This window comes from Salmo salar, chromosome 19 (assembly GCF_965601325.2).
Source record: "Salmo salar chromosome 19, fSalSal1, whole genome shotgun sequence".
In the NCBI taxonomy this organism is placed as follows: Eukaryota; Metazoa; Chordata; class Actinopteri; order Salmoniformes; family Salmonidae; genus Salmo; species Salmo salar.
This window is the reverse complement of record NC_138309.1, coordinates 84,192,875-84,217,500: the sequence shown is the minus strand read 5'-3', so window position 1 is coordinate 84,217,500 and position 24,626 is coordinate 84,192,875. Positions and strand designations below refer to the sequence as shown.

Sequence of the window (24,626 nt, the reverse complement as noted above, 5' to 3'; positions counted from 1 at the left end):
CTTAACTGACTTGCCTTTCTTAAATAAAGGTTCAATAAAAATACAAATGTGGAGGTGTCAATCAAAGACCTGCCACTGTCTCTTCACACCAGGTCACAGGTTTGGGGGCTCCTTCTGGGTGAGAAGGGAGTATGGACACACACACTATAGATCTCGCAGTATGAATCATTGTTCACCTGAACCATTCAATGAATAATTCTTATGATGTGTAGTTGGCTCAAAACAAACTTCAACTCATATGTACACGCAGACACACAAAGTTGACTCTTCAATTTGCAGCTTACAACTGTCATCTGTATGTCTGATGCAGTTGGGGGTGATTGTGAAAAAGCGTCTGATAATGCGCCTTAAACGTTGACGACACTTTTCATAGTAAAGACAATAACAGAAATAGGACAGCACTGCAGTAAATAAATGTACATATATTTATTGATGCACAAATGTTTCGGTTATGAGCCCTTCTTCAGCGTGCAAGGCAATGGCAATACATGTCACGACGTTTGATGATAATTTCCTTGCACACTGAAGAAACATCACAGCACAGTTGAAAATATATATGGTAAAACTGGATGGTCTTCGGAGATAGATGGGAGGGGTTGAGGGTAGCTGAAGGATGGGACTAAAAACAAACAAAAGATGACTAATGTAAAATATACTGTGTGTTAGAGCAGGTAGCCTAGTGGTTAGAGCGTTGGACTAGTAACCGAAAGGTTGCAAAATCAAATCCCTGAGTTGACAAGGTAAAAATCTCTCATTCTACCCCTGAACAAGGCTGTTACTGAAAATAAGAATTTGTTCTTAACTGACTTGCCTAGTTAAATAAAGGTAAAATAAGCTGGAAGTAGGAGTGTAAGTGTTGTTGTCCATTAGTTTATTCCAATTAGGGGAAAATAATAAAGCAACATATATTTACAAAAAAATAATGTGTATATACACTACCGTTCAAAAGTTTGTGGTCACTTAGAAATGTCCTTGTTGTTGAAAGAAAAGCAATTTTTTTTATCTATTAAAATAACATCAGATTGATCAGAAATACAGTGTAGACATTGTTAATGTTGTAAATGACTATTGTAGCTGGAAACGGCTGATTTTTAATGGAATATCTACATAGGCATACAGAGGCCCATTATCAGCAACCATCACACCTGTGTTCCAATGGCACATTGTGTTAGTTAATCCAAGTTTATCGTTTTAAAAGGCTAATTGATCATTAGAAAACCCTTTTGCAATTATGTTAGCACAGCTGAAAACTGTCATTCTGATTAAAGAAGCAATGCAACTGGCCTTCTTTAGACTAGTTGAGTATCTGGAGCATCAGCACTTGTGGGTTCGATTACAGGCTCAAAATGGCCAGAAACAAAGACCTTTCTCCTGAAACTCGTCAGTCTTTTCTTGTTCTGATAAATGAAGGCTATTCCATGCGATAAATTGCCAAGAAACTGAAGATCTCATACAATGCTGTGTACTACTCCCTTCACAGAACAGCACAAACTGGCTCTTACCAGAATAGAAAGAGGAGTGGGAGGCCCCGGTGCACAACTGAGCAAGAGGACAAGTACATTAGTCTAGTTTAGAAACAGACGCCTCACAAGTCCTCAACTGGCAGCTTCATTAAATAGTACCCATTAAATAGTACACCAGTCTCAATGTCAACAGTGAAGAGGCGACCCCGGGATGAAGGCCTTCTAGGCAGAGTTGCAAAGAAAAAGCCATATCTCAGACTGGCCAATAAAAAGAAAAGATTAAGATGGGCAAACGAACACAGACACTGGACAGAGGAAGATTGGAAAAAAAAGAATCTAAGTATGAGGTGTTCGGATCACAAAGAAGAACATTCGTGAGAAAAAATGAAAAGAAGCTGGAGGAGTGCTTGACGCCGTCTGTGAAGCATGGTGGAGGCGATGTGATGGTCTGGGGGTGCTTTGGTGGTGGCAAAGTGGGAGATTTGTACAGGGTAAAAGGGATCTTGAAGAAGGAAGGCTATCCAACTTGTGGGAGGTGCTTCAGGAAGCATGGGCTTTACATCTCTTCATATTACCTCAACAAATTGACAACTAGAATGCTAAAGGTCTGCAAGGCTGTAATTGCTGCAAGTGGAGGATTCTTTGACGAAAGCAAAGTTTGGACACAATTATTATTTCAATTAAAAATCATTATTTATAACCTTGCCAACGTCTTGACTATATTTCCTATTAATTTTGCAACTTATTTCATGTATGTTTTCATGGAAAACAAGTAAATTTCTAAATGACCCCAAACTTTTGAACGGTAGCGTATACAATGAATATTTACAAAAAGAATACATGGGTGATTGGAAATGATGCAGACTATTACATTGATGGAAGCCACAATCTATCTGCAATATTAAAGATGATCTACCTTCTAAAATAAAAAATAAATAAAATACATTTACGTGGCAATAAAAAGTATGTCCTATTTCTGTTGGGTTATATAGCAGGACCCGATTGAAGTTTATATGAGGTAGAGTCGAACACGTCTTTTCTCATCATAATAAAGAAGCCATAGTAAAGACAGACAAACAGACACAGCACTAATATGCAACGCAGGAGACAAAACGTTAGAGCGTTTTTAGGGACGACACAACAAGAAAGCACTGAAATGGTGCAGAGACAGTGTTGTTGCTTTGATCCTATTTGTTCCATTGTAGTTACGCTTTTGAAAATGAAGACTCGAGGGCCAGGGAAAACATCACTATTCTGTTTTAGAGAGAACCTCACACAATAGACATCCGATCTGTCTGCCGCAGGGAACTGTGGTGGCGCTTGCCATGTGCAAAAATCTTGTTAAAAAAAATAAAAACCTTGCGTGTCTCCAATGTGGAAGTTATGGGGGGGAAGGTTGAATATTTCAGTTGGAATCTGTAATTTCCCTGACAGAAAGCACAGCTATTGCTGGTTAAGAGAGAGGCATTACAGATTTGGGCTAGGTTGCAGGGGCCTTGTTTTCAGGAGGGCTGGGCTGCTCTGCTTTTAGGGAGCTGGTGTCACGCAATGTTTGACAAACAAGGCTTGCACTCTTTGGCCCCCGTGACTCAGTGACATTGGAGAGCCAAGAGCCACTGTAGTGTACTGTAGTGGAATCAGTGGGGTCCGTTCTATGGCAGACGTTGAGGAATTCAGCAGCAACACACACATATAAAGCAAAACATATGGGCGACAACAACCAGATGCTCTTTACTGAATCTTTCAGTAAATATGTCACTTTTTTTAAGAGCTGCTGAGGATATTGCTCTGAATACCCAATTTAACTCAAGTTGTGTGAAGTCATTTACTGCAATGTTACACTTCAGTCATTCAAACAGTCACATTCTTTAAACAAAGTGTCATGTATTTCTTTCAAAGTTATTCCAACCACAAAATGACCGAAACAAGATTTGATCCAACTTTGAAACTCATACAAAAATCACACCATTAGCAGCCTGTTAACCAGACCCATTACAGATCGTTTTGGGTCTGCGTGTGAGACCGTCGGGCCGACCCAGTGAACCGCGGCAGAGATTAAGTGGTGAGGGCACCGCTGTTTGCCAACACAATAGGCCAGACCCTGGATCCCATCAATACTTCAAGCAGAGGGCAATCTGGTAATGGGCTCAGGGGGTTAAAGGTTATGTTTCTGGGGGGCCTCGTTGCGTTATTGTCTCTGTCTCTCTCCCCCCCATGCAGACGGACGTGATGCACCAAAACGTCTTTGATTATGTCCATGTGGACGACCGGCATGAGTTCAGAAGACAGCTCCACTGGGCCATGAACCCCAGCCAGCACCACTTAGTCTCAGGAACTGGTGTGTATATAAGTACCAGCAACAGTACGGGGGGGGGGGGGGGGGGTACTGATTCATTAAACAGACTAGACTGCAAATGTTTATTCGTTTTTGAAGAAAAAAAAGAAAGAGTCACTGTAATCAAATGTTATCGACTCTATTCACAACAGCAAAGCAGACTCTGTGATTAATGGCCAATGTATGAGTGGAAAGTCCCCCACTAAACTATGATGCCTGTCCATGCCAGAGATGGTGTGTGTGTGTGTGTGTGTGTGTGTGTGTGTGTGTGTGTGTGTGTGTGTGTGTGTGTGTGTGTGTGTGTGTGTGTGTGTGTGTGTGTGTGTGTGTGTGTGTGTGTGTGTGTGTGTGTGTGTGTGTGGAGAACACAATTTACTCTGCAATGTTCACTAGTAAGTGTTTTAGGTCTTGTCTACTGTACGAAACTGGAAATCTGCATTATAGTGAATATTTAGTATTTTTCTATACAGGTGAGGACTTTGTGGTGAGCAGCCTGTTCCATTCTCAGGAGACGGGGGGAGTCGCTCCTGAGTTCTCCTCTTTTCTCAACCGCTGTTTCATGTCCCGCGTGCGCTGCCTGCTGGACAGCACCTCTGGCTTCCTGGTGAGTGGACTAACCCTGCCAGAGACCCCAGCCAACCATGATGCTTCTAATGAGAGCTGACTGGGATAAACTTCCCAGATGAAAAATCTCCCATTTGGTGTCATATTTGCTGAAATTGTAGTTTGAGTGTAGGTATAAATAGAATAATCGTCATATCCCGGACACATGTATGTGCTATTTCGAGCTGTTGTTCCACCTCCCATAGGTCTGACAAGAGCAGTTTGGAGGTTTGGATTTAACAGTGGAAATTGATGCGGCTTGAAGTTGGCCTTGGGTTTGAACACTGTAGGGAAGGTCCTTTTGTCAAACGGTGTCATAAAGTGCATTTTCTTAATCCAAGTAAAATGACACAGGATGGTCATAATGCTTCATGACAGTGTCATAAAGTGTATTTTATGCAAGTTATTTAAAATATGATGGGGAGGAAGAGAAGAAGAAAAAAAATGACTGTACAGAATTCGGTGTCCCGGTGTCACAGCTATGGTCGTATTATTATTTCTCTAGGCTGTTGTGACTGAATGAAAACTTGGCTTGTCTCAATCAAAGACTTTCTTTTTATTAATTATTAAAAGTGCTGAGATCGACAAGTTGTATGCCATAATTTTTTTATTTTTTATTATTATTTCGCTTCAAAGTATAGGCTTCTAAATTGCATCTGGCAAAAATAACTTCTTGACATGACCATGTTCTTTAGCGTGTGCTAAACACTCCACTCCGTAACCTCTGACCTCGTCTCCCTCTGACAGACCATGCAGATCCAGGGCCGACTCAAGTTCCTCCAGGGCCAGAAGAAGAAGTGGGGCTCGGGGGCCCTGCTACCCCCTCAGCTGGCCCTGTTCTGTGTGGCCGTGCCCCTTCTGCTGCCCTCCATCACTGAGATGAAGATGAACAACATGATGATGAGGGGCAAGCACAAGAGTGGAGGGGGCATCATCACTGCACTAGAATATGGGTAAGGAAGGGGACATCATCACTACACTAGAACAGAAGGGGACATCATCACTACACTAGAACAGAAGGGGACATCATCACTACACTAGAACAGAAGGGGACATCATCACTACACTAGAACAGAAGGGGACATCATCACTACACTAGAACAGAAGGGGACATCATCACTACACTAGAACAGAAGGGGACATCATCACTACACTAGAACAGAAGGGGACATCATCACTACACTAGAACAGAAGGGGACATCATCACTACACTAGAACAGAACAGAAGGGGACATCATCACTACACTAGAACAGAACAGAAGGGGACATCATCACTACACTAGAACAGAAGGGGACATCATCACTACACTAGAACAGAAGGGGACATCATCACTACACTAGAACAGAAGGGGACATCATCACTACACTAGAACAGAACAGAAGGGGACATCATCACTACACTAGAACAGAAGGGGACATCATCACTACACTAGAACAGAACAGAAGGGGACATCATCACTACACTAGAACAGAAGGGGACATCATCACTACACTAGAACAGAAGGGGACATCATCACTACACTAGAACAGAAGGGGACATCATCACTACACTAGAACAGAAGGGGACATCATCACTACACTAGAACAGAACAGAAGGGGACATCATCACTACACTAGAACAGAAGGGGACATCATCACTACACTAGAACAGAACAGAAGGGGACATCATCACTACACTAGAACAGAAGGGGACATCATCACTACACTAGAACAGAAGGGGACATCATCACTACACTAGAACAGAAGGGGACATCATCACTACACTAGAACAGAACAGAAGGGGACATCATCACTACACTAGAACAGAACAGAAGGGGACATCATCACTACACTAGAACAGAACAGAAGGGGACATCATCACTACACTAGAACAGAAGGGGACATCATCACTACACTAGAACAGAAGGGGACATCATCACTACACTAGAACAGAAGGGGACATCATCACTACACTAGAACAGAAGGGGACATCATCACTACACTAGAACAGAAGGGGACATCATCACTACACTAGAACAGAAGGGGACATCATCACTACACTAGAACAGAAGGGGACATCATCACTACACTAGAACAGAAGGGGACATCATCACTACACTAGAACAGAAGGGGACATCATCACTACACTAGAACAGAACAGAAGGGGACATCATCACTACACTAGAACAGAAGGGGACATCATCACTACACTAGAACAGAACAGAAGGGGACATCATCACTACACTAGAACAGAAGGGGACATCATCACTACACTAGAACAGAAGGGGACATCATCACTACACTAGAACAGAAGGGGACATCATCACTACACTAGAACAGAACAGAAGGGGACATCATCACTACACTAGAACAGAACAGAAGGGGACATCATCACTACACTAGAACAGAACAGAAGGGGACATCATCACTACACTAGAACAGAAGGGGACATCATCACTACACTAGAACAGAAGGGGACATCATCACTACACTAGAACAGAACAGAAGGGGACATCATCATCACATCATCATGACTTTGACTTTGGATAGACTCCCTCCTGGGCTAGTTAGGGACCGTCAATAAATTACATAATGTCAGTGAGACAATATTCTTATGTTGCACACCTTTTAGTTTTCTCATTACATTTTTTCAATATTTGTATATGAATTTCTACAACTTATATTAAGTTTGAGGAAGTCATTGAAATTTACAGGTATTGGAATTTTAACATATTGTCCCTCATACAATGTGTAATTTACTGAATGGTCCCTATCTAGCCTCGATAACGATATCCAAATCCAACCCAAATTTACCACATTCTTTGCAATCGGGTCATTCCAGCTGTACTCCAAATTTATGATTATTGTGTGCTGCCAGCTGTGGGCATGTGGGCAGGATTGAAACAAACCCAACCTTCATTTACATTGTTACATACTCTGGTACAAAACTCTGTTTTGGGTGACACTGACTTTATGACCAAAATTATCATATTTTCACTTTGTAATCAATTTTGACAGTAGAATAATTTCAATTAAATAAAATTTTAAAAAAAATCCCAATATCATGATTTATATCAACATCCTTAGCTTGCCCATTCACTAAATATACTGCTGCAATATGTAACTTTTTTGGCAACTCGCCCAAATTCACATAGAAATGTGAGTTATAGATCTGTAATTCTCATTGAAAGCAAGTCTAAGAAGCGGAAGATCTGCGCTATTTCTACGCTTCCCGTGCCTAAGTTTAGTTTTTGCATTTTTTACTTACGGTTTTGTACACCAGCTTCAAACAGCTGAAAATACAATATTTTTGGTTATGGAAAAGATATTTCACAGCGGTTTAGATGGTACAATGATTCTCTACATTATACTTGCTTGTTTTGTCACATAAACTGAAATTAGGTGAACTATTAGAATTTTAGCAACCAGGAAATGGCAGAGCGATTTCTGCATAGTACATCTTTACGTGACACCCAATAGCTTAAGGATTAGCATTAGCCAACCCTTATGCTGAGGGAGACTAGCTAGTTAGCAACCACCAACCCTTTTGCTGAGGGACACTAGCTAGTTAGCAACCACCAACCCTTATGCTGAGGGAGACTAGCTAGTTAGCTACCACCAACCCTTATACCGAGGGAGACTAGCTAGTTAGCTACCACCAACCCTTATGCTGAGGGAAACTAGCTAGTTAGCTACCACGGACTCTTATGCTGAGGGAGACTAGCTAGTTAGCTACCACCAACCCTTATGCTGAGGGAGACTAGCTAGTTAGCTACCACCAACCCTTATGCTGAGGGAGACTAGCTAGTTAGCTACCACCAACCCTTATGCTGAGGGAGACTAGCTAGTTAGCTACCACCAACCCTTATGCTGAGGGAGACTAGCTAGTTAGCTACTGTTAATGTCGCGACAGTTCGTTTCTGGTATTAGAACAAATAGTCATCACATAGTAACTTCTGATTTAGCTGTACTTTAATTAATGCAAACACGTGCGTGGTATATGTGTGGTTCGTATATATACGGTCTCGCTGTTTTACCTCGCAGGGCAAAACAGAGAGGAGAGCGACACATCCTATTGTTCTCTCTTTTATACTCTAACAGAGATAGTTCCTGCTCAATGCTGGCCTGTCCGAGGGAGGAGGAGCGTGGTTTAAACTTGCTCCTCCTGTCGTCGGCGTGTAGGCTGATCCCAGCGTCGTGACGCACTTCCTGTTGCTGGTTGTAGTTCTTCTTGTCTTCAACAGTTGATTTATTCATAGTTTATGTACTTAGCATAGCTTCCCCAGTATATTATAAAGGTTATGCATACAAATAGCCAGTTCAACCCTAACACTACCACGGACTCTTATGCTGAGGGAGACTAGCTAGTTAGCTACCACCAACCCTTATGCTGAGGGAGACTAGCTAGTTAGCTACCACCAACCCTTATGCTGAGGGAAACTAGCTAGTTAGCTACCACCAACCCTTATGCTGAGGGAGACTAGCTAGTTAGCAACCACCAACCCTTATGCTGAGGGAGACTAGCTAGTTAGCTACCACCAACCCTTATGCTGAGGGAAACTAGCTAGTTAGCTACCACTCACCCGTGTTGTAGGGGTGGGGGAGGGGTCAAGGGATGTGAGTGGTCCACTTCGTTGTGAAATCTCAACCAATCACAGCAAGCACCGCGTCACCCCAGGGGCTTTTAGCAGTGCCTGCTACTGCCTAAGCAGTTTATTTTTGTCCTCTTCTGGCTGTGCCGGGTGGAGATTATAACAGTACATGGCCAAGATGTTCAAACGTTCATAGATGACCAGCAGGGTCAAATAATAATAATCACAGTGGTTGTAGAGGGTGCAACAGGTCAGCACCTCAGGAGTAAGTTGGCTTTTCATAGCCGATCATGGTTATGTGTGGTTATGGAAACTCATCTCAAAAGGCTCCAGCCTGGATCAAAGCCCAGGCCTTATGATGCCACTGTCATTCTCCCTGTATCATCTCTGTCATTCTCCCTGTATCATCTCTGTCATTCTCCCTGCATCATCTCTTGTCATTCTCCCTGTATCATCTCTGTCATTCTCCCTGTATCATCTCTTGTCATTCTCCCTGTATCATCTCTGTCATTCTCCCTGTATCATCTCTGTCATTCTCCCTGTATCATCTCTGTCATTCTCCCTGCATCATCTCTGTCATTCTCTCTGTATCATCTCTGTCATTGTTCCTGTATCATCTCTGTCATTCTCTCTGTATCATCTCTGTCATTGTTCCTGTATCATCTCTGTCATTCTCCCTGTATCATCTCTGTCATTCTCCCTGTATCATCTCTGTCATTCTCCCTGTATCATCTCTGTCATTTTCCCTGTATCAAATGCACCACACTAATCTCCCTCCCTCTCTCTCGTCCTCCATGTTGCAGTGAGAGAGAGGAGCCGTTGAGGAGGCAGGCTGGCAGTGCGGGGGGGATGGTTGATGGCGGGGACCCGCTTCTCCTCAACTGCACCAAACTTGGGGGTCCCCAGCAGCGCCGCCACGCCCCCTGGACGCCCCTCTCCAAAGACAGCCTCAAGTACAAGACAGAAGGGGGCTATTGTGGACAGGACGAGCCCCTCAACTACTGCAAGACCTCCATGGGCGGCGTCCCCCACCACAAAGGCCCAGGCCTGGACTCTCTGTGGCCCATGCGGCCTGCCTCGGGGCCCATCCGGGGGGGGCAAAGTGGCGGCTACACCCCTTCTAATCGACTCGGGAAGGGTGGGCACTATGGCAAGCCCTACCGCATGTCCCCCAGCATGTGCCACGGAGGAGGGCGAGGTGGTGAAATCTATGTGCCCAGGATGTACGAGAGCCTCCAGAGCCCCGGCGGCTTGGACCTGTACTGCGTGGGAGAGGCGGTGAAGAGCGAGTGCTACGGAAACCTCCTGTTTCCTGAGATGCCCATCAAGGTGGAGCAGGACTCGGATTCGGAGAACGGCTGCGACGCGTATGGCCGTCCGTGGCCCTGCCGGGAGCCCTTGGACCATCGCTACCACAATGGTAACAGCTATGTCGACAACAACGGCCTCCATATGAAGTCGGAGGCAGACTACTACGAACAGTACTCGCCGTGCCAGCGGGGCAAGGCGGGCATCAGCCCGCCCTACAACAACGGACACTTCCAGAACTATAATAACATCGGAGGCAGTGGCAGCAGGCCCTTGAAGAGTGTGGTCAATAAGGACCAGTCCCAGTTCGGTCCCCAGAGGTTGTCCCACTCAGACCCCCTCTGTAACTGCATCGATGTGTACGCAAGCGACCCCATGGATCACAACAACAAGGGCTACATGCAGCAGCAGGACAAGTTGGACTACGAGTTCAAAGGTCACGGACCGCGCCACACCATCAAGCAGGAGCCCGTGGACTCACCCCCGTGGTCGGACGGCAGCGGCCACGACATGAGCCATGCCATGGGACACTCTCAGAGGAACGTTACGCCCAACCGTGTGATGAATGCTGGGCAGCACAAAGCCAACCCTTGTGTTTATATGCAATAGATGTTGATCCTCCCCCATACCTCCTCATTCACCAGCATAACACATTGGCAGAAGTCATGCAGGGTATGGCCCAGGTTTAAAGACAAGTGTGGTGGAGACAATCAAACAAAGGAATGGGGGGGGGGGATTCTATCTCGATTTGTTTTGATGAATGGAATAAATTTTAGTTATTTATCCAAAGCACTTTTGATATAGTGATTCAAATATTTTCTAGAGTCACATTTCTGTTTGTGTTGTGTGTGTATACCTGACTTTTCTGGAAGTTTAGACATGTGTATATCTATATATACCCACTGTAGAAAATGTATACAGAATTGGGTGATAGAGGATGAGAGAGGGAGAGAGAGAGTGTGACTTTGCTGTTAATATTTGACCTCAATAAATTATTTCCTGTCAAGGTCGGTTTACCCAAAGAGGTCTGTGACGTGCATGCTCTTTTCAGTCAGGATTTGTAAAATCAATTGAAGGATCATTTGAACATGCTCCAGTCTGAGTATGTGTGTGACGTGTCTATGTGTGAGAGAGTATGTGTCCAGCTTCAGTTTTTTTTTGTTGCAAGAAAGAACATTGTTTTTCATGGTTGTAAAATCCTTCGATGAAATCGTATTCTTCTACGTCTATATCCATCACAATCCACTAGTCACTATCACAGAGAAAGATACTGTATCACATGTAACCTAATTCACACATGTACTAGTGTGTATTAAATGACTGTGTGAATTGGGAAAATGTTTTTTTTTGTCCCCTGAGACACCCTGGGAGAGTCGGGGACAATTCATATCCCGCTCTCCCTGAGAGAGCCTGGGAGAGTCGGGGACAATTCATATCCCGCTCTCCCTGAGAGACCCTGGGAGAGTCGGGGACAATTCATATCCCACTCTCCCTGAGAGAGCCTGGGAGAGTCGGGGACAATTCATATCCCGCTCTCCCTGAGAGACCCTGGGAGAGTGAGGTCACGGCCAGGGATCAGCCATTATTGACGGAGACCCTGGAGCGATAAGTGTTAAATGCCTTGTTCAAGGGCACATCGGCATATTTTTCACCTAGTCAGCTCGGGGATTAGAACCAGCGACCTTTCTATTAACCGACCTCTTATCTGCTAGGCTACCTGCCACCCCTAAAACTGTATCTAACTCTATGGTCAATATTGCCTGTTGTGTTTCATTGTTCTCACTACAAAATCATTCTCCTCCAGTCCCACCCTGACAAGACACACAAGTTATTAAACGTTGTGTAAATTGGCAGTTCATTGTCGTATCATTGAAACTGCTGAATAAAGTTACAAACATGGTCAAACTCCTGTAAAGTAATCCTAGAAGGAACTGTCTGTGTTCAAAATGGTTTAAGTCGTTTTCCATGCGTGCTCTTATGAACGAAATGATGTTGCTCTGCTCTACATAAAATAAACATGTCAATTTCAGTCTTCACAATACCGATTTTCGTTTGATGTTTTCTTTCAATATTTCACACATGAAGTTACTGTTAGATATCGTTGCACTACGGGGACTGATTCATCATCCATTCAATAACTAACGAGACATGATGTCGAGTTGACATGCACATTGTAAATGACTTCACCTTTGAGATTTAAAATGACTTTTATTTTTGTGTGTTAAATTCAGTAAATATCCAATGATTCATATTTATTGTCTAGGCAGAAATGTATATTTAAATCCAGATATCTGGTGGCTTTGCACTTTTCCTTTGCTATCTTTTTTACTAAAATATAAACAAGTAAATACATGTTTAATCTTAGCTCTCTGTCCGTCTTAGCTCTCTGTCCGTCATAGCTCTCTGTCCGTCATAGCTCTCTCTCCGTCATAGCTCTCTGTCCGTCTTAGCTCTCTGTCCGTCTTAGCTCTTTGTCTTGTATCTCTGTCCATCTTGTATCTCTGTCTATCTTTTATCTCTGTCTATCTTAGCTCTCTACAACACCTACAGTATTGTAGTAGCATCATTAGCCATCTGTCACTCAGGAACAATACCTACAGTATTGTAGTAGCGTCATTAGCCATCTGTCACTGAGGAACAATACCTACAGTATTGTAGTAGCATCATTAGCCATCTGTCACTGAGGAACAATACCTACAGTATTGTAGTAGCGTCATTAGCCATCTGTCACTGAGGAACAACACCTACAGTATTGTAGGAGCATCATTAGCCATCTGTCACTGAGGAACAATACCTACAGTATTGTAGTAGCGTCATTAGCCATCTGTCACTGAGGAACAATACCTACAGGATTGTAGTAGTGTCATTAGCCGTCTGTCACTGAGGAACAATACCTACAGTATTGTAGTAGCATCATTAGCCATCTGTCACTGAGGAACAATACCTACAGTATTGTAGTAGCGTCATTAGCCATCTGTCACTGAGGAACAACACCTACAGTATTGTAGTAGCATCATTAGCCATCTGTCACTGAGGAACAATACCTACAGTATTGTAGTAGCATCATTAGCCATCTGTCACTGAGGAACAATACCTACAGTATTGTAGTAGCGTCATTAGCCATCTGTCACTGAGGAACAACACCTACAGTATTGTAGTAGCATCATTAGCCATCTGTCACTGAGGAACAATACCTACAGTATTGTAGTAGCGTCATTAGCCATCTGTCACTGAGGAACAACACCTACAGTATTGTAGTAGCGTCATTAGCCATCTGTCACTGAGGAACAACACCTACAGTATTGTAGTAGCGTCATTAGCCATCTGTCACTGAGGAACAACACCTACAGTATTGTAGTAGCGTCATTAGCCATCTGTCACTGAGGAACAATACACACACACACACACACACACACACACACACACACACACACACTCTCTCTCTCTCTCTCTCTCTCTTCCCATTTTGTGGTGATATGACTGTAAATGCGCTGTATAGAGAAGTTAAGTTTAAATGTTTAATCCCTGTCAGCACGCAGGCGAACTCGCAGCACGACATCTGACAGAGGGGGCTGTGCAGTTCGGTACCAGAGCAAGAAGGATGGTGTAAAGTGGTATCTTTGATGCGCCCTGACAGCTGTATAGGAGGAGGAGTTGATCCATGGAGACCAATGAACAAGAAATATATTTTCAGCGAGGGTTTTGCGTGACTCGTTCGCACCCACTAGTTATTACTGTCGACACCATTGCTCTCTAATTGGTCACATCAACCTCCACTACCCCTCCCTGCCCCGTCGTTGATATTGGTCTTAATGAGCAGACATCTTGGAGATGATGTCACAACAACCCCAGACTCCAGCAGATGGCGGCAAGCGACCCAGGGCCTGCATGGTGTTAAATAGAGCCCTCATTACCAGGTAAACACAATGTGTCTGTAATGTTAGATGGGGTGGGATAGGCTATTGGTCTGTAATGTTAGATGGGGTGGGATAGACTATTGGTCTGTAATGTTAGATGGGGTGGGATAGGCTATTGGTCTGTAATGTTAGATGGGGTGGGATAGGCTATTGGTCTGTAATGTTAGATGGGGTGGGATAGACTATTGGTCTGTACTGTTAGATGGGGTGGGATAGACTATTGGTCTGTACTGTTAGATGGGGTGGGATAGACTATTGGTCTGTACTGTTAGATGGGGTGGGATAGACTATTGGTCTGTAATGTTAGATGGGGTGGGATAGACTATTGGTCTGTAATGTTAGATGGGGTGGGATAGGCTATTGGTCTGTACTGTTAGATGGGGTGGGATAGACTATTGGTCTGTACTGTTAGATGGGGTGGGATAGACTATTGGTCTGTACTGTTAGATGGGGTGGGATAGACTATTGGTCTGTAATGTTAGATGGGGTGGGATAGGCTATTGGTCTGAACTGTTAGATGGGGTGGGATAGGCTATCGGTCTGTAATGTTAGATGGGGTGGGATAGACTATTGGACTGCAATGTTAGAATGTTAGATGGGGTGGAATAGACTATTGGTCTGTACTGTTAGATGGGGTGGGATAGACTATTGGTATGTAATGTTAGATGGGGTGGGATAGACTATTGGTATGTAATGTTAGATGGGGTGGGATAGACTATTGGTCTGTAATGTTAGATGGGGTGGGATAGGCTATTGGTCTGTAATGTTAGATGGGGTGGGATAGACTATTGGTATGTAATGTTAGATGGGGTGGGATAGACTATTGGTATGTAATGTTAGATGGGGTGGGATAGACTATTGGTATGTAATGTTAGATGGGGTGGGATAGACTATTGGTCTGTAATGTTAGATGGGGTGGGATAGACTATTGGTCTGTAATGTTAGATGGGGTGGGATAGACTATTGGTCTGTAATGTTAGATGGGGTGGGATAGGCTATTGGTCTGTAATGTTAGATGGGGTGGGATAGGCTATTGGTCTGTAATGTTAGATGGTATGGGATAGGCTATTGGTCTGTACTGTTAGATGGGGTGGGATAGACTATTGGTCTGTACTGTTAGATGGGGTGGGATAGACTATTGGTCTGTAATGTTAGATGGGGTGGGATAGACTATTGGTCTGTAATGTTAGATGGGGTGGGATAGACTATTGGTCTGTAATGTTAGATGGGGTGGGATAGGCTATTGGTCTGTAATGTTAGATGGGGTGGGATAGGCTATTGGTCTGTAATGTTAGATGGTATGGGATAGGCTATTGGTCTGTACTGTTAGATGGGGTGGGATAGACTATTGGTCTGTACTGTTAGATGGGGTGGGATAGACTATTGGTCTGTAATGTTAGATGGGGTGGGATAGACTATTGGTCTGTAATGTTAGATGGGGTGGGATAGGCTATTGGTCTGTACTGTTAGATGGGGTGGGATAGACTATTGGACTGTAATGTTAGATGGGGTGGGATAGGCTATTGGTCTGTAATGTTAGATGGGGTGGGATAGACTATTGGTCTGTACTGTTAGATGGGGTGGGATAGGCTATTGGTCTGTAATGTTAGATGGGGTGGGATAGGCTATTGGTCTGTACTGTTAGATGGGGTGGGATAGGCTATTGGTCTGTAATGTTAGATGGGGTGGGATAGGCTATTGGTCTGTAATGTTAGATGGTGTGGGATAGGCTATTGGTCTGTAATGTTAGATGGGGTGGGATAGACTATTGGTCTGTACTGTTAGATGGGGTGGGATAGACTATTGGTCTGTAATGTTAGATGGGGTGGGATAGACTATTGGTCTGTAATGTTAGATGGGGTGGGATAGGCTATTGGTCTGTACTGTTAGATGGGGTGGGATAGGCTATTGGTCTGTACTGTTAGATGGGGTGGGATAGGCTATTGGTCTGTAATGTTAGATGGGGTGGGATAGGCTATTGGTCTGTAATGTTAGATGGGGTGGGATAGACTATTGGTCTGTACTGTTAGATGGGGTGGGATAGACTATTGGTATGTAATGTTAAATGGGGTGGGATAGGCTATTGGTATGTAATGTTAGATGGGGTGGGATAGACTATTGGTATGTAATGTTAGATGCAGTGGGATAGGCTATTGGTCTGTACTGTTAGATGGGGTGGGATAGACTATTGGTCTGTACTGTTAGATGGGGTGGGATAGACTATTGGTCTGTACTGTTAGATGGGGTGGGATAGACTATTGGTATGTAATGTTAGATGGGGTGGGATAGACTATTGGTATGTAATGTTAGATGGGGTGGGATAGACTATTGGTCTGTAATGTTAGATGGGGTGGGATAGGCTATTGGTCTGTACTGTTAGATGGGGTGGGATAGGCTATTGGTGTGTAATGTTAGATGGGGTGGGATAGGCTATTGGTCTGTAATGTTAGATGGGGTGGGATAGACTATTGGACTGCAATGTTAGAATGTTAGATGGGGTGGGATAGACTATTGGTCTATACTGTTAGATGGGGTGGGATAGACTATTGGTATGTAATGTTAGATGGGGTGGGATAGGCTATTGGTATGTAATGTTAGATGGGGTGGGATAGACTATTGGTATGTAATGTTAGATGGGGTGGGATAGGCTATTGGTCTGTAATGTTAGATGGGGTGGGATAGACTATTGGTCTGTACTGTTAGATGGGGTGGGATAGACTATTGGTATGTAATGTTAAATGGGGTGGGATAGGCTATTGGTATGTAATGTTAGATGGGGTGGGATAGACTATTGGTATGTAATGTTAGATGGGGTGGGATAGGCTATTGGTCTGTACTGTTAGATGGGGTGGGATAGACTATTGGTCTGTACTGTTAGATGGGGTGGGATAGACTATTGGTCTGTACTGTTAGATGGGGTGGGATAGACTATTTGTATGTAATGTTAGATGGGGTGGGATAGACTATTGGTATGTAATGTTAGATGGGGTGGGATAGACTATTGGTCTGTAATGTTAGATGGGGTGGGATAGGCTATTGGTCTGTACTGTTAGATGGGGTGGGATAGACTATTGGTATGTAATGTTAGATGGGGTGGGATAGACTATTGGTATGTAATGTTAGATGGGGTGGGATAGACTATTGGTATGTAATGTTAGATGGGGTGGGATAGACTATTGGTCTGTAATGTTAGATGGGGTGGGATAGACTATTGGTCTGTAATGTTAGATGGGGTGGGATAGACTATTGGTCTGTAATGTTAGATGGGGTGGGATAGGCTATTGGTCTGTAATGTTAGATGGGGTGGGATAGGCTATTGGTCTGTAATGTTAGATGGTATGGGATAGGCTATTGGTCTGTACTGTTAGATGGGGTGGGATAGACTATTGGTCTGTACTGTTAGATGGGGTGGGATAGACTATTGGTCTGTAATGTTAGATGGGGTGGGATAGACTATTGGTCTGTAATGTTAGATGGGGTGGGATAGGCTATTGGTCTGTACTGTTAGATGGGGTGGGATAGACTATTGGACTGTAATGTTAGATGGGGTGGGATAGGCTATTGGTCTGTAATGTTAGATGGGGTGGGATAGACTATTGGTCTGTAATGTTAGATGGGGTGGGATAGGCTATTGGTCTGTAATGTTAGATGGGGTGGGATAGGCTATTGGTCTGTACTGTTAGATGGGGTGGGATAGGCTATTGGTCTGTAATGTTAGATGGGGTGGGATAGACTATTGGTCTGTAATGTTAGATGGGGTGGGATAGGCTATTGGTCTGTAATGTTAGATGGGGTGGGATAGGCTATTGGTATGTAATGTTAGATGGGGTGGGATAGGCTATTGGTCTGTAATGTTAGATGGGGTGGGATAGACTATTGGTCTGTAATGTTAGATGGGGTGGGATAGGCTATTGGTCTGTAATGTTAGATGGGGTGGGATAGGCTATTGGTCTGTAATGTTAGATGGGGTGGCTGCTCTTGTGGATGTGGAGCTGTAGAGAGCTGTAATCATCATCATAATCATCTAATAATAATAATACATTCCATTTAGCAGACCTTTACGAGACGTACAGTCGTGTGTGCAGCATTCATATTAGGTATGATATGGGTGGGTTCAGTTAGAGAGGGCACCGCATGCAATAGTATATAACGCATGACCCAGTTATGCAAAGCCTCAACTGACTGAGTCATGCACACACACACACACACACACACACACACACACACACACACACACACACACACACACACACACACACACACACACACACACACACACACACACACACACACACACACACACACACACACACACACACACACACACACACACACACACACACACACCAATGTTCAGAACCCAAAGGACCGAGCTTTGAACACCCTAGTGCCTCTTTCATGACCTCTTCAAAGTCAGTCAGGAACTAACTTCTGGGTTGAGATCACATAAACACACTTTCATGGTTTAAGACTCAACTAATATGTAGATACCAAAAATAGAGCAGAATTATAAAGTTAAAATCTCCATAATATTAAAGTTACAGTATTACTGTTTGTTTTCAGTTGTGTTTGTTCAAGGATGAATGCCTCAATTATAGTGGGGGCGTTTGAGGACAGAGCCTTTCTCAGCTCAGTCATCAGCTAAATGCTGCCACCTTCCGACTGTTTTTAAAAAAGTACCCTGTTCAATTTCTATGTACAGTTGAAGTCAGAAGTTTACAAACACTTAGGTTGGAGTCATTAAAACACGTTTTTCAACCACTCCACAAATTTCTTGTTAACAAACAATAGTTTTGGCAAGTTACTTGTGTCATGCACCAACATCTACTTGGTGCATGACACAAGTAATTGTTCCAACAATTGTTTACAGACAGATTATTTCACTGTATCACAATTCCAGTGGGTCAGCATTTTACATACACTAAGTTGACTGTGCCTTTAAACAGCTTGGAAAATTCAAACTTCAAACTCAATGCCTCTTTGCTTGACATCATGGGCAAATAAAAAGAAATCAGCCAAGACCTCAGGAAAAAAATGGTAGATCTCCACAAGTCTGGTTCATCCTTGGGAGCAATTTCCAAACGCCTGAAGGTACCACGTTCATCTGTACAAACAATAGTACGCAAGTATAAACACCATGGGACAATGCAGCCGTCATACCGCTCAGGAAGGAGACGCCTTCTGTCTCCTAGAGATTAACTTACTTTGGTGCGAAAAGTGCAAATCAATCCCAGAACAACAGCAAAGGACCTTGTGAAAATGCTGGAGGAAACATGTACAAAAGTATCTATATCCACAGTAAAATGAGTCCTATATCGACATAACCTGAAAGGCCGCTCAGCAAGGAAGAAGCCACTGCTCCAAAACCGCCATAAAAAAGCCAGACTACGGTTTGCAACTGCACATGGGGATAAAGATCGTACTTTTTGGAGAAATGTCCTCTGGTCTGATGAAACAAAAATAGAACTGTTTGGCCATAATGACCATCGTTATGTTTGGAGGAAAAAGGGGGAGGCTTGCAAGCTAAAGAACATCATCCCGACCGTGAAGCACGGGGGTGGCAGCATCATGTTCTGGGGGTGCTTTGCTGCAAGAGGGACTGATGCACTTCACAAAATAGATGGCATCATTAGGGAGGAAAATGATGGGCATATATTGAAGAAACATCTCAAGACATCAGTCTGGAAGTTAAAGCTTGGTCGCAAATTTGTCTTCCAAATGGACAATGACCCCAAGCATACTTCCAAAGTTGTGGCAAAATAGCTTAAGGACAACAACGTCAAGGTCAAAGTCAAAGTCACAAAGCCCTGACCTCAATCCTATAGAAAATTTGTGGGCAGAACTGAAAAAGCATGTGCGAGCAAGGAGGCCTAAAAACCTGACTCAGTTACACCAGCTCTGTCAGGAGGAATGGGCCAAAATTCACCCAACTTATTGAGGGAAGCTTGTGGAAGGCTACGCGAAACGTTTGACCCAAGTTAAACAATTTAAAGGCAATGCTACCAAATACTAATTGAGTGTATGTAAACTTCTGACCCACTGGGAATGTGATGAAAGAAATAAAAGCTGAAATAAATCATTCTCTCTACTATTATTCTAAAATTTCACATTCTTAAAATAAAGTGGTGATCCTAACTGACATAAGACAGGGAATTTTTACTAGGATTAAATGTCAGGAATTGTGAAAAACTGAGTTAGAATGTATTTGGCTAAGGTGTATGTAAACCTCCGACTTCAAATGTACATTCACTTTAGTTTACTACTGGGTAATGTCTTGGAAAGACAATATTTTTCCATGACATGTGTAAATTATGCAAGATTGGATTGTGTGTACCGAATTTTTCAATAAGAACAGATTTAATTTAAAAAAAAAAGCTTTATATATATACAGTTTTTAATCAATTTGAAACATCCAACAGCCAATTTACAATATAAATCTATTGACATTCATGGCAGGATTTGTTTTTCAGACACTAAGTTAGATACTAGTAGTCAGTAGTCTTTATTTGATCTTTTATATCCACATCTCTGCTTATATCCAAGAAATGTAGAATTGAGTGTTAATGCATTATTTGTCTGGATATCAATCTGCATTCAGTCTCTGCACAGTGTGCAATGGTTTGTTAATGGGTAATGACCTGTACCAAAATGAATGAGTTAAATGATCAAGAATAGCAGTCCAGCCAGCCAAATTCCAGGTAGTCCAACCATAGTCAAGTCGGCGGGGCTACATAAGGCGAATACCCTGAGACAAAAGAAGAAAACATTTCCTGAATACAAAAAGGTAAGTAAGTATTTAAACCTGCCTTCTAGTGAGTCATCTCCTACAATTCTGTTAGATTGGAGATTTTAACATTAATAATTTGTTTGATATTCCATTGGTTGCCTCAAGGCAGACATTCTGCCCCTGAGCAAGGCGGTTAACCCACTGTTCCCCGGGTGCCGAAGACGTGGATGTCGATTATGGCAGCACCCCTACACCACTCTGATTCAGAGGGGTTGGGTTAAATGCGGAAGACACATTTCAGTTGAAGGCATTCAGTTGTGCTACTGACTAGGTATCCCTCCTTTCCCTTTCATTGAATATGCCACTTTTACATGTTAGAGCAATCACTAGTAAAACATTTCTTGTGAATTACCTCATTACTGAGCGAAAAGCTGATTGCATGTTTCTCACTGAAACATAGCTGTCATCAAACTGTAGTACTGCTCTTGATGAATCCTCCCCCCTGGACTACAGCTTTTCATACTCTATCAGAGTGGGGGGGGGGGGGGGGGGAGAGAGAACAGCCTCTATTTTAACTAATGCTCTCAGCTCTAAGGATATTTCGTTTGGAGACTTTGGGTCTTTTGAGTATCATGCTATACCGTTTAAATGTCAGCCACCAGTGCTGGCCATAACCCTGTATAGGCCACCAAAGCACTGCCTCACTTTCTTTATTGATTTATCTGAACTATTGTCTATTGTCCTTGAGAACTATGAGAAAATCCTTGTGTTGGGAGCTTTTAATATTAATGTTGACAAAGACAATGACTCCATTGAATTTATTAATCTTTTGAACTCTATGGACTTTATCCAACATATCCAACTGGGCCCAGCCATAACCGCTTCCATACTCTGGACCTGGTTATTACCAAGGGGCTTTCTACTGGGCCCACCCATAACCACAGCCATACTCTGCACCTGGTTATTACCAAGGGGCTTTCCACTGGGCCCAGCCATAATCACTTCCATACTCTGGACCTGGTTATTACCAAGGGGCTTTCTACTGGGCCCACCCATAACCACAGCCATACTCTGGACCTGGTTATTACCAAGGGGCTTTCTACTGGGCCCACTCATAACCACAGCCATACTCTGGACCTGGTTATTACCAAGGGGCTTTCTACTGGGCCCAGCTCATAACCACAGCCATACTCTGGACCTGGTTATTACCAAGGGGCTTTCTACTGGGCCCAGCTCATAACCACAGCCATACTCTGGACCTGGTTATTACCAAGGGGCATTCTACTGGGCCCAGCCATAACTACAGCCATACTCTGGACCTGGTTATTACTAAGGGGCTTTCTAATGGGCCCAGCCATAACCACAGCCATACTCTGGACCTGGTTATTACTAAGGGGCTTTCTAATGGGCCCACCCATAACCGTGGCCATACTCTGGACCTGGTTATTACTAAGGGGCTTTCTACTGGGCCCAGCCATAACCACAGCCATACTCTGGACCTGTTTATTAGCAAGGGGCTTTCTATTGATATATCCTCTATTGTTGATGTTGCTTTATCTGATCAGCACTGGGGATTTATACTACCTTGTTGCCCAGAGCACAGGGTAATACTGAACGCATTATTAGGAAACAGTATCTTACCTCTGAAGTTGCTACAGATTTTATTGAGTGTATGAACAATACTTCACCACCTATTGTGCCTTCCTCTTGTGATGATTTAGCTTATAACTTTAATAATAAATTAAGGGCAACTATTGATGCCATAGTTCTAGTAAAGCTGAAAAGGGCCACATCCAAACAGAGAGCCCATTGGATGAGAGAGAAAACGAATAAATTAAAGAGAAATTGCAGAAAGGCGGAGCGGAAGTGGAGAAAGTCAAAGTTGCAGGTCCATTATGATATTCTGAGAGATCAACCTGGCATATATACTATCGTTCAAAAGTTTGTGGTCACTTAGAAATGTCCTTGTTTTTGAAAGAAAAGCTAATTTGTTGTCCATTAAAATAACATCAAATTGATCAGAAATACAGTGTAGACATTGTTAATGTTGTAAATTACTATTGTAGCTGGAAACGGCAGATTTTTAATGGAATATCTACATAGGCATACAGATGCCCATTATCACCGCAACCATCACTCCTGTGTTCCAATGGCACGTTGTGTTAGCTAATCCAAGTTTATCATTTTAAAAGGCTAATTGATCATTAGAAAACCCTTTTGCAATTACGTTAGCACAGCTGAAAACGGTTTTGCTAATTAAAGAAGCAATAAAACTGGCCTTCTTTAGACTAGTTGAGTATCTGGAGCATCAGCATTTGTAGGTTCGATTACAGGCTCAAAATGTCCAGAAACAAAGAACTTTCTTCTGAAACTCGTCAGTCTATTCTTGTCTGAGAAATGAAGGCTATTCCATGCGATAAATTGCAAAGAAACTGAAGATCTCGTACAACGCCGTGTACTACTCCCTTCACAGAACAGAACTTCCCTCCACATATAAATGTGATGAGTTTGCGACATATTTCAGAGATAAGATAACCAACATTAGGTTGGGTATCAGCCAAGCAAGACGTGATGAGAAGTTTAATCCTATCCCTTTCACCTTCAGTTTTTAATTGGATATCTGAAAAAGCGCAAGTTATCGTAATTAATTACTCACTGTTCACAGGCATTTTCCCCACTGCACTAAAAACTGCTATGGTAAAGCTCCTTCTGAAGAAAAGTAATGTAGATTCATTAACCCTTACACATTTTCGGCCAATCTCCAACCTTACATTCTTAAGCAAGATTCTGGAGAAATTGGTTTTCAAACAGCTAAATCATTTTTTAAGTGGCAACTATATATATTTTTTAAATGTCAATCTTGGTTTTGAGCCTACCACAGCACAGAGACAGCCTTAGTTAAAGTGATAAATGATCCTAGAGCCAACACAGATGCCAAACAGCTCTCTGTCCTTGTACTGTTGAATTTAAGTGTTCAACAATGTTAACCATGACGTCCATCTGGACAGACTGGAGAGGTGGGTTGGCCTTTCCGGTCCAGTTCTAATTTGGTTTAGGACCTATTTACCGATCGAGAGTTTTTGTCACCCATAGTGAACATAACTCAGAGAAAATTCATATCACATGTGGCCTTCAACAAGGTTTTGATTTCTGATCCGGTACTGTTAGTTTATATACAGTATGTTACTTGTTGGCAGCGTAATCAGAAAGCACGACTTTACGTTTCTGTGTCACCAGAGGATTTTAGCTCCACAGATAAATGATTAGACTGTTTTAGTGATTTAAATACTTGAATGGTTTACAACTTCCTCCAGCTAAATCAAGACAAGACTGAGGTACTTACTGTTGGAGCCAAGACACAGAGAATCTGTCTGCACGTTTTAGTTTACGGTACATTTTAAAACACCAGGTAAAAAAACCTTGTTCCGAATTGAATTTCAAAATCACACATCAAAAATGTGACCTGAGGAACTTTGCCAAGGTGCGGCCGTTTCTCTCTCAGACTGATACAGAGACTCATCCATGCTTTTATTACAAGCAGGCTTGACTACTGTAATGCTCTCCTATCTGGTCACCAAAGAGAGCCATTGGTCAACTGTAAAACATGCAGAATGCTGCAGCGTGGGTACTGACCAAGACCAGACGGAGAGCACAAATTACACCGGCTTTACGGTCTCTGTACTGGCTGCCTGTGAGTTTTAG

General features: G+C 43.0%; 1 protein-coding gene across 1 annotated transcript in view; it reads left to right on the top strand.

Moving 5' to 3' along the window:
* The window catches only part of LOC106579687 (uncharacterized), a 132,246-nt gene extending 119,925 nt beyond the window's left edge, over window positions 1-12,321 (top strand). Inside the window, exons 6-9 of the mRNA XM_082966011.1 lie at window positions 3,684-3,801; window positions 4,269-4,402; window positions 5,149-5,354; window positions 9,776-12,321. Coding sequence (XP_082822137.1) covers window positions 3,684-3,801; window positions 4,269-4,402; window positions 5,149-5,354; window positions 9,776-10,889 — 1,572 coding nt within the window. The 3' untranslated portion in view covers window positions 10,890-12,321. The remainder of the gene's footprint in view (window positions 1-3,683; window positions 3,802-4,268; window positions 4,403-5,148; window positions 5,355-9,775) is intronic.
* The last annotated feature ends 12,305 nt before the right edge of the window (window positions 12,322-24,626 follow it).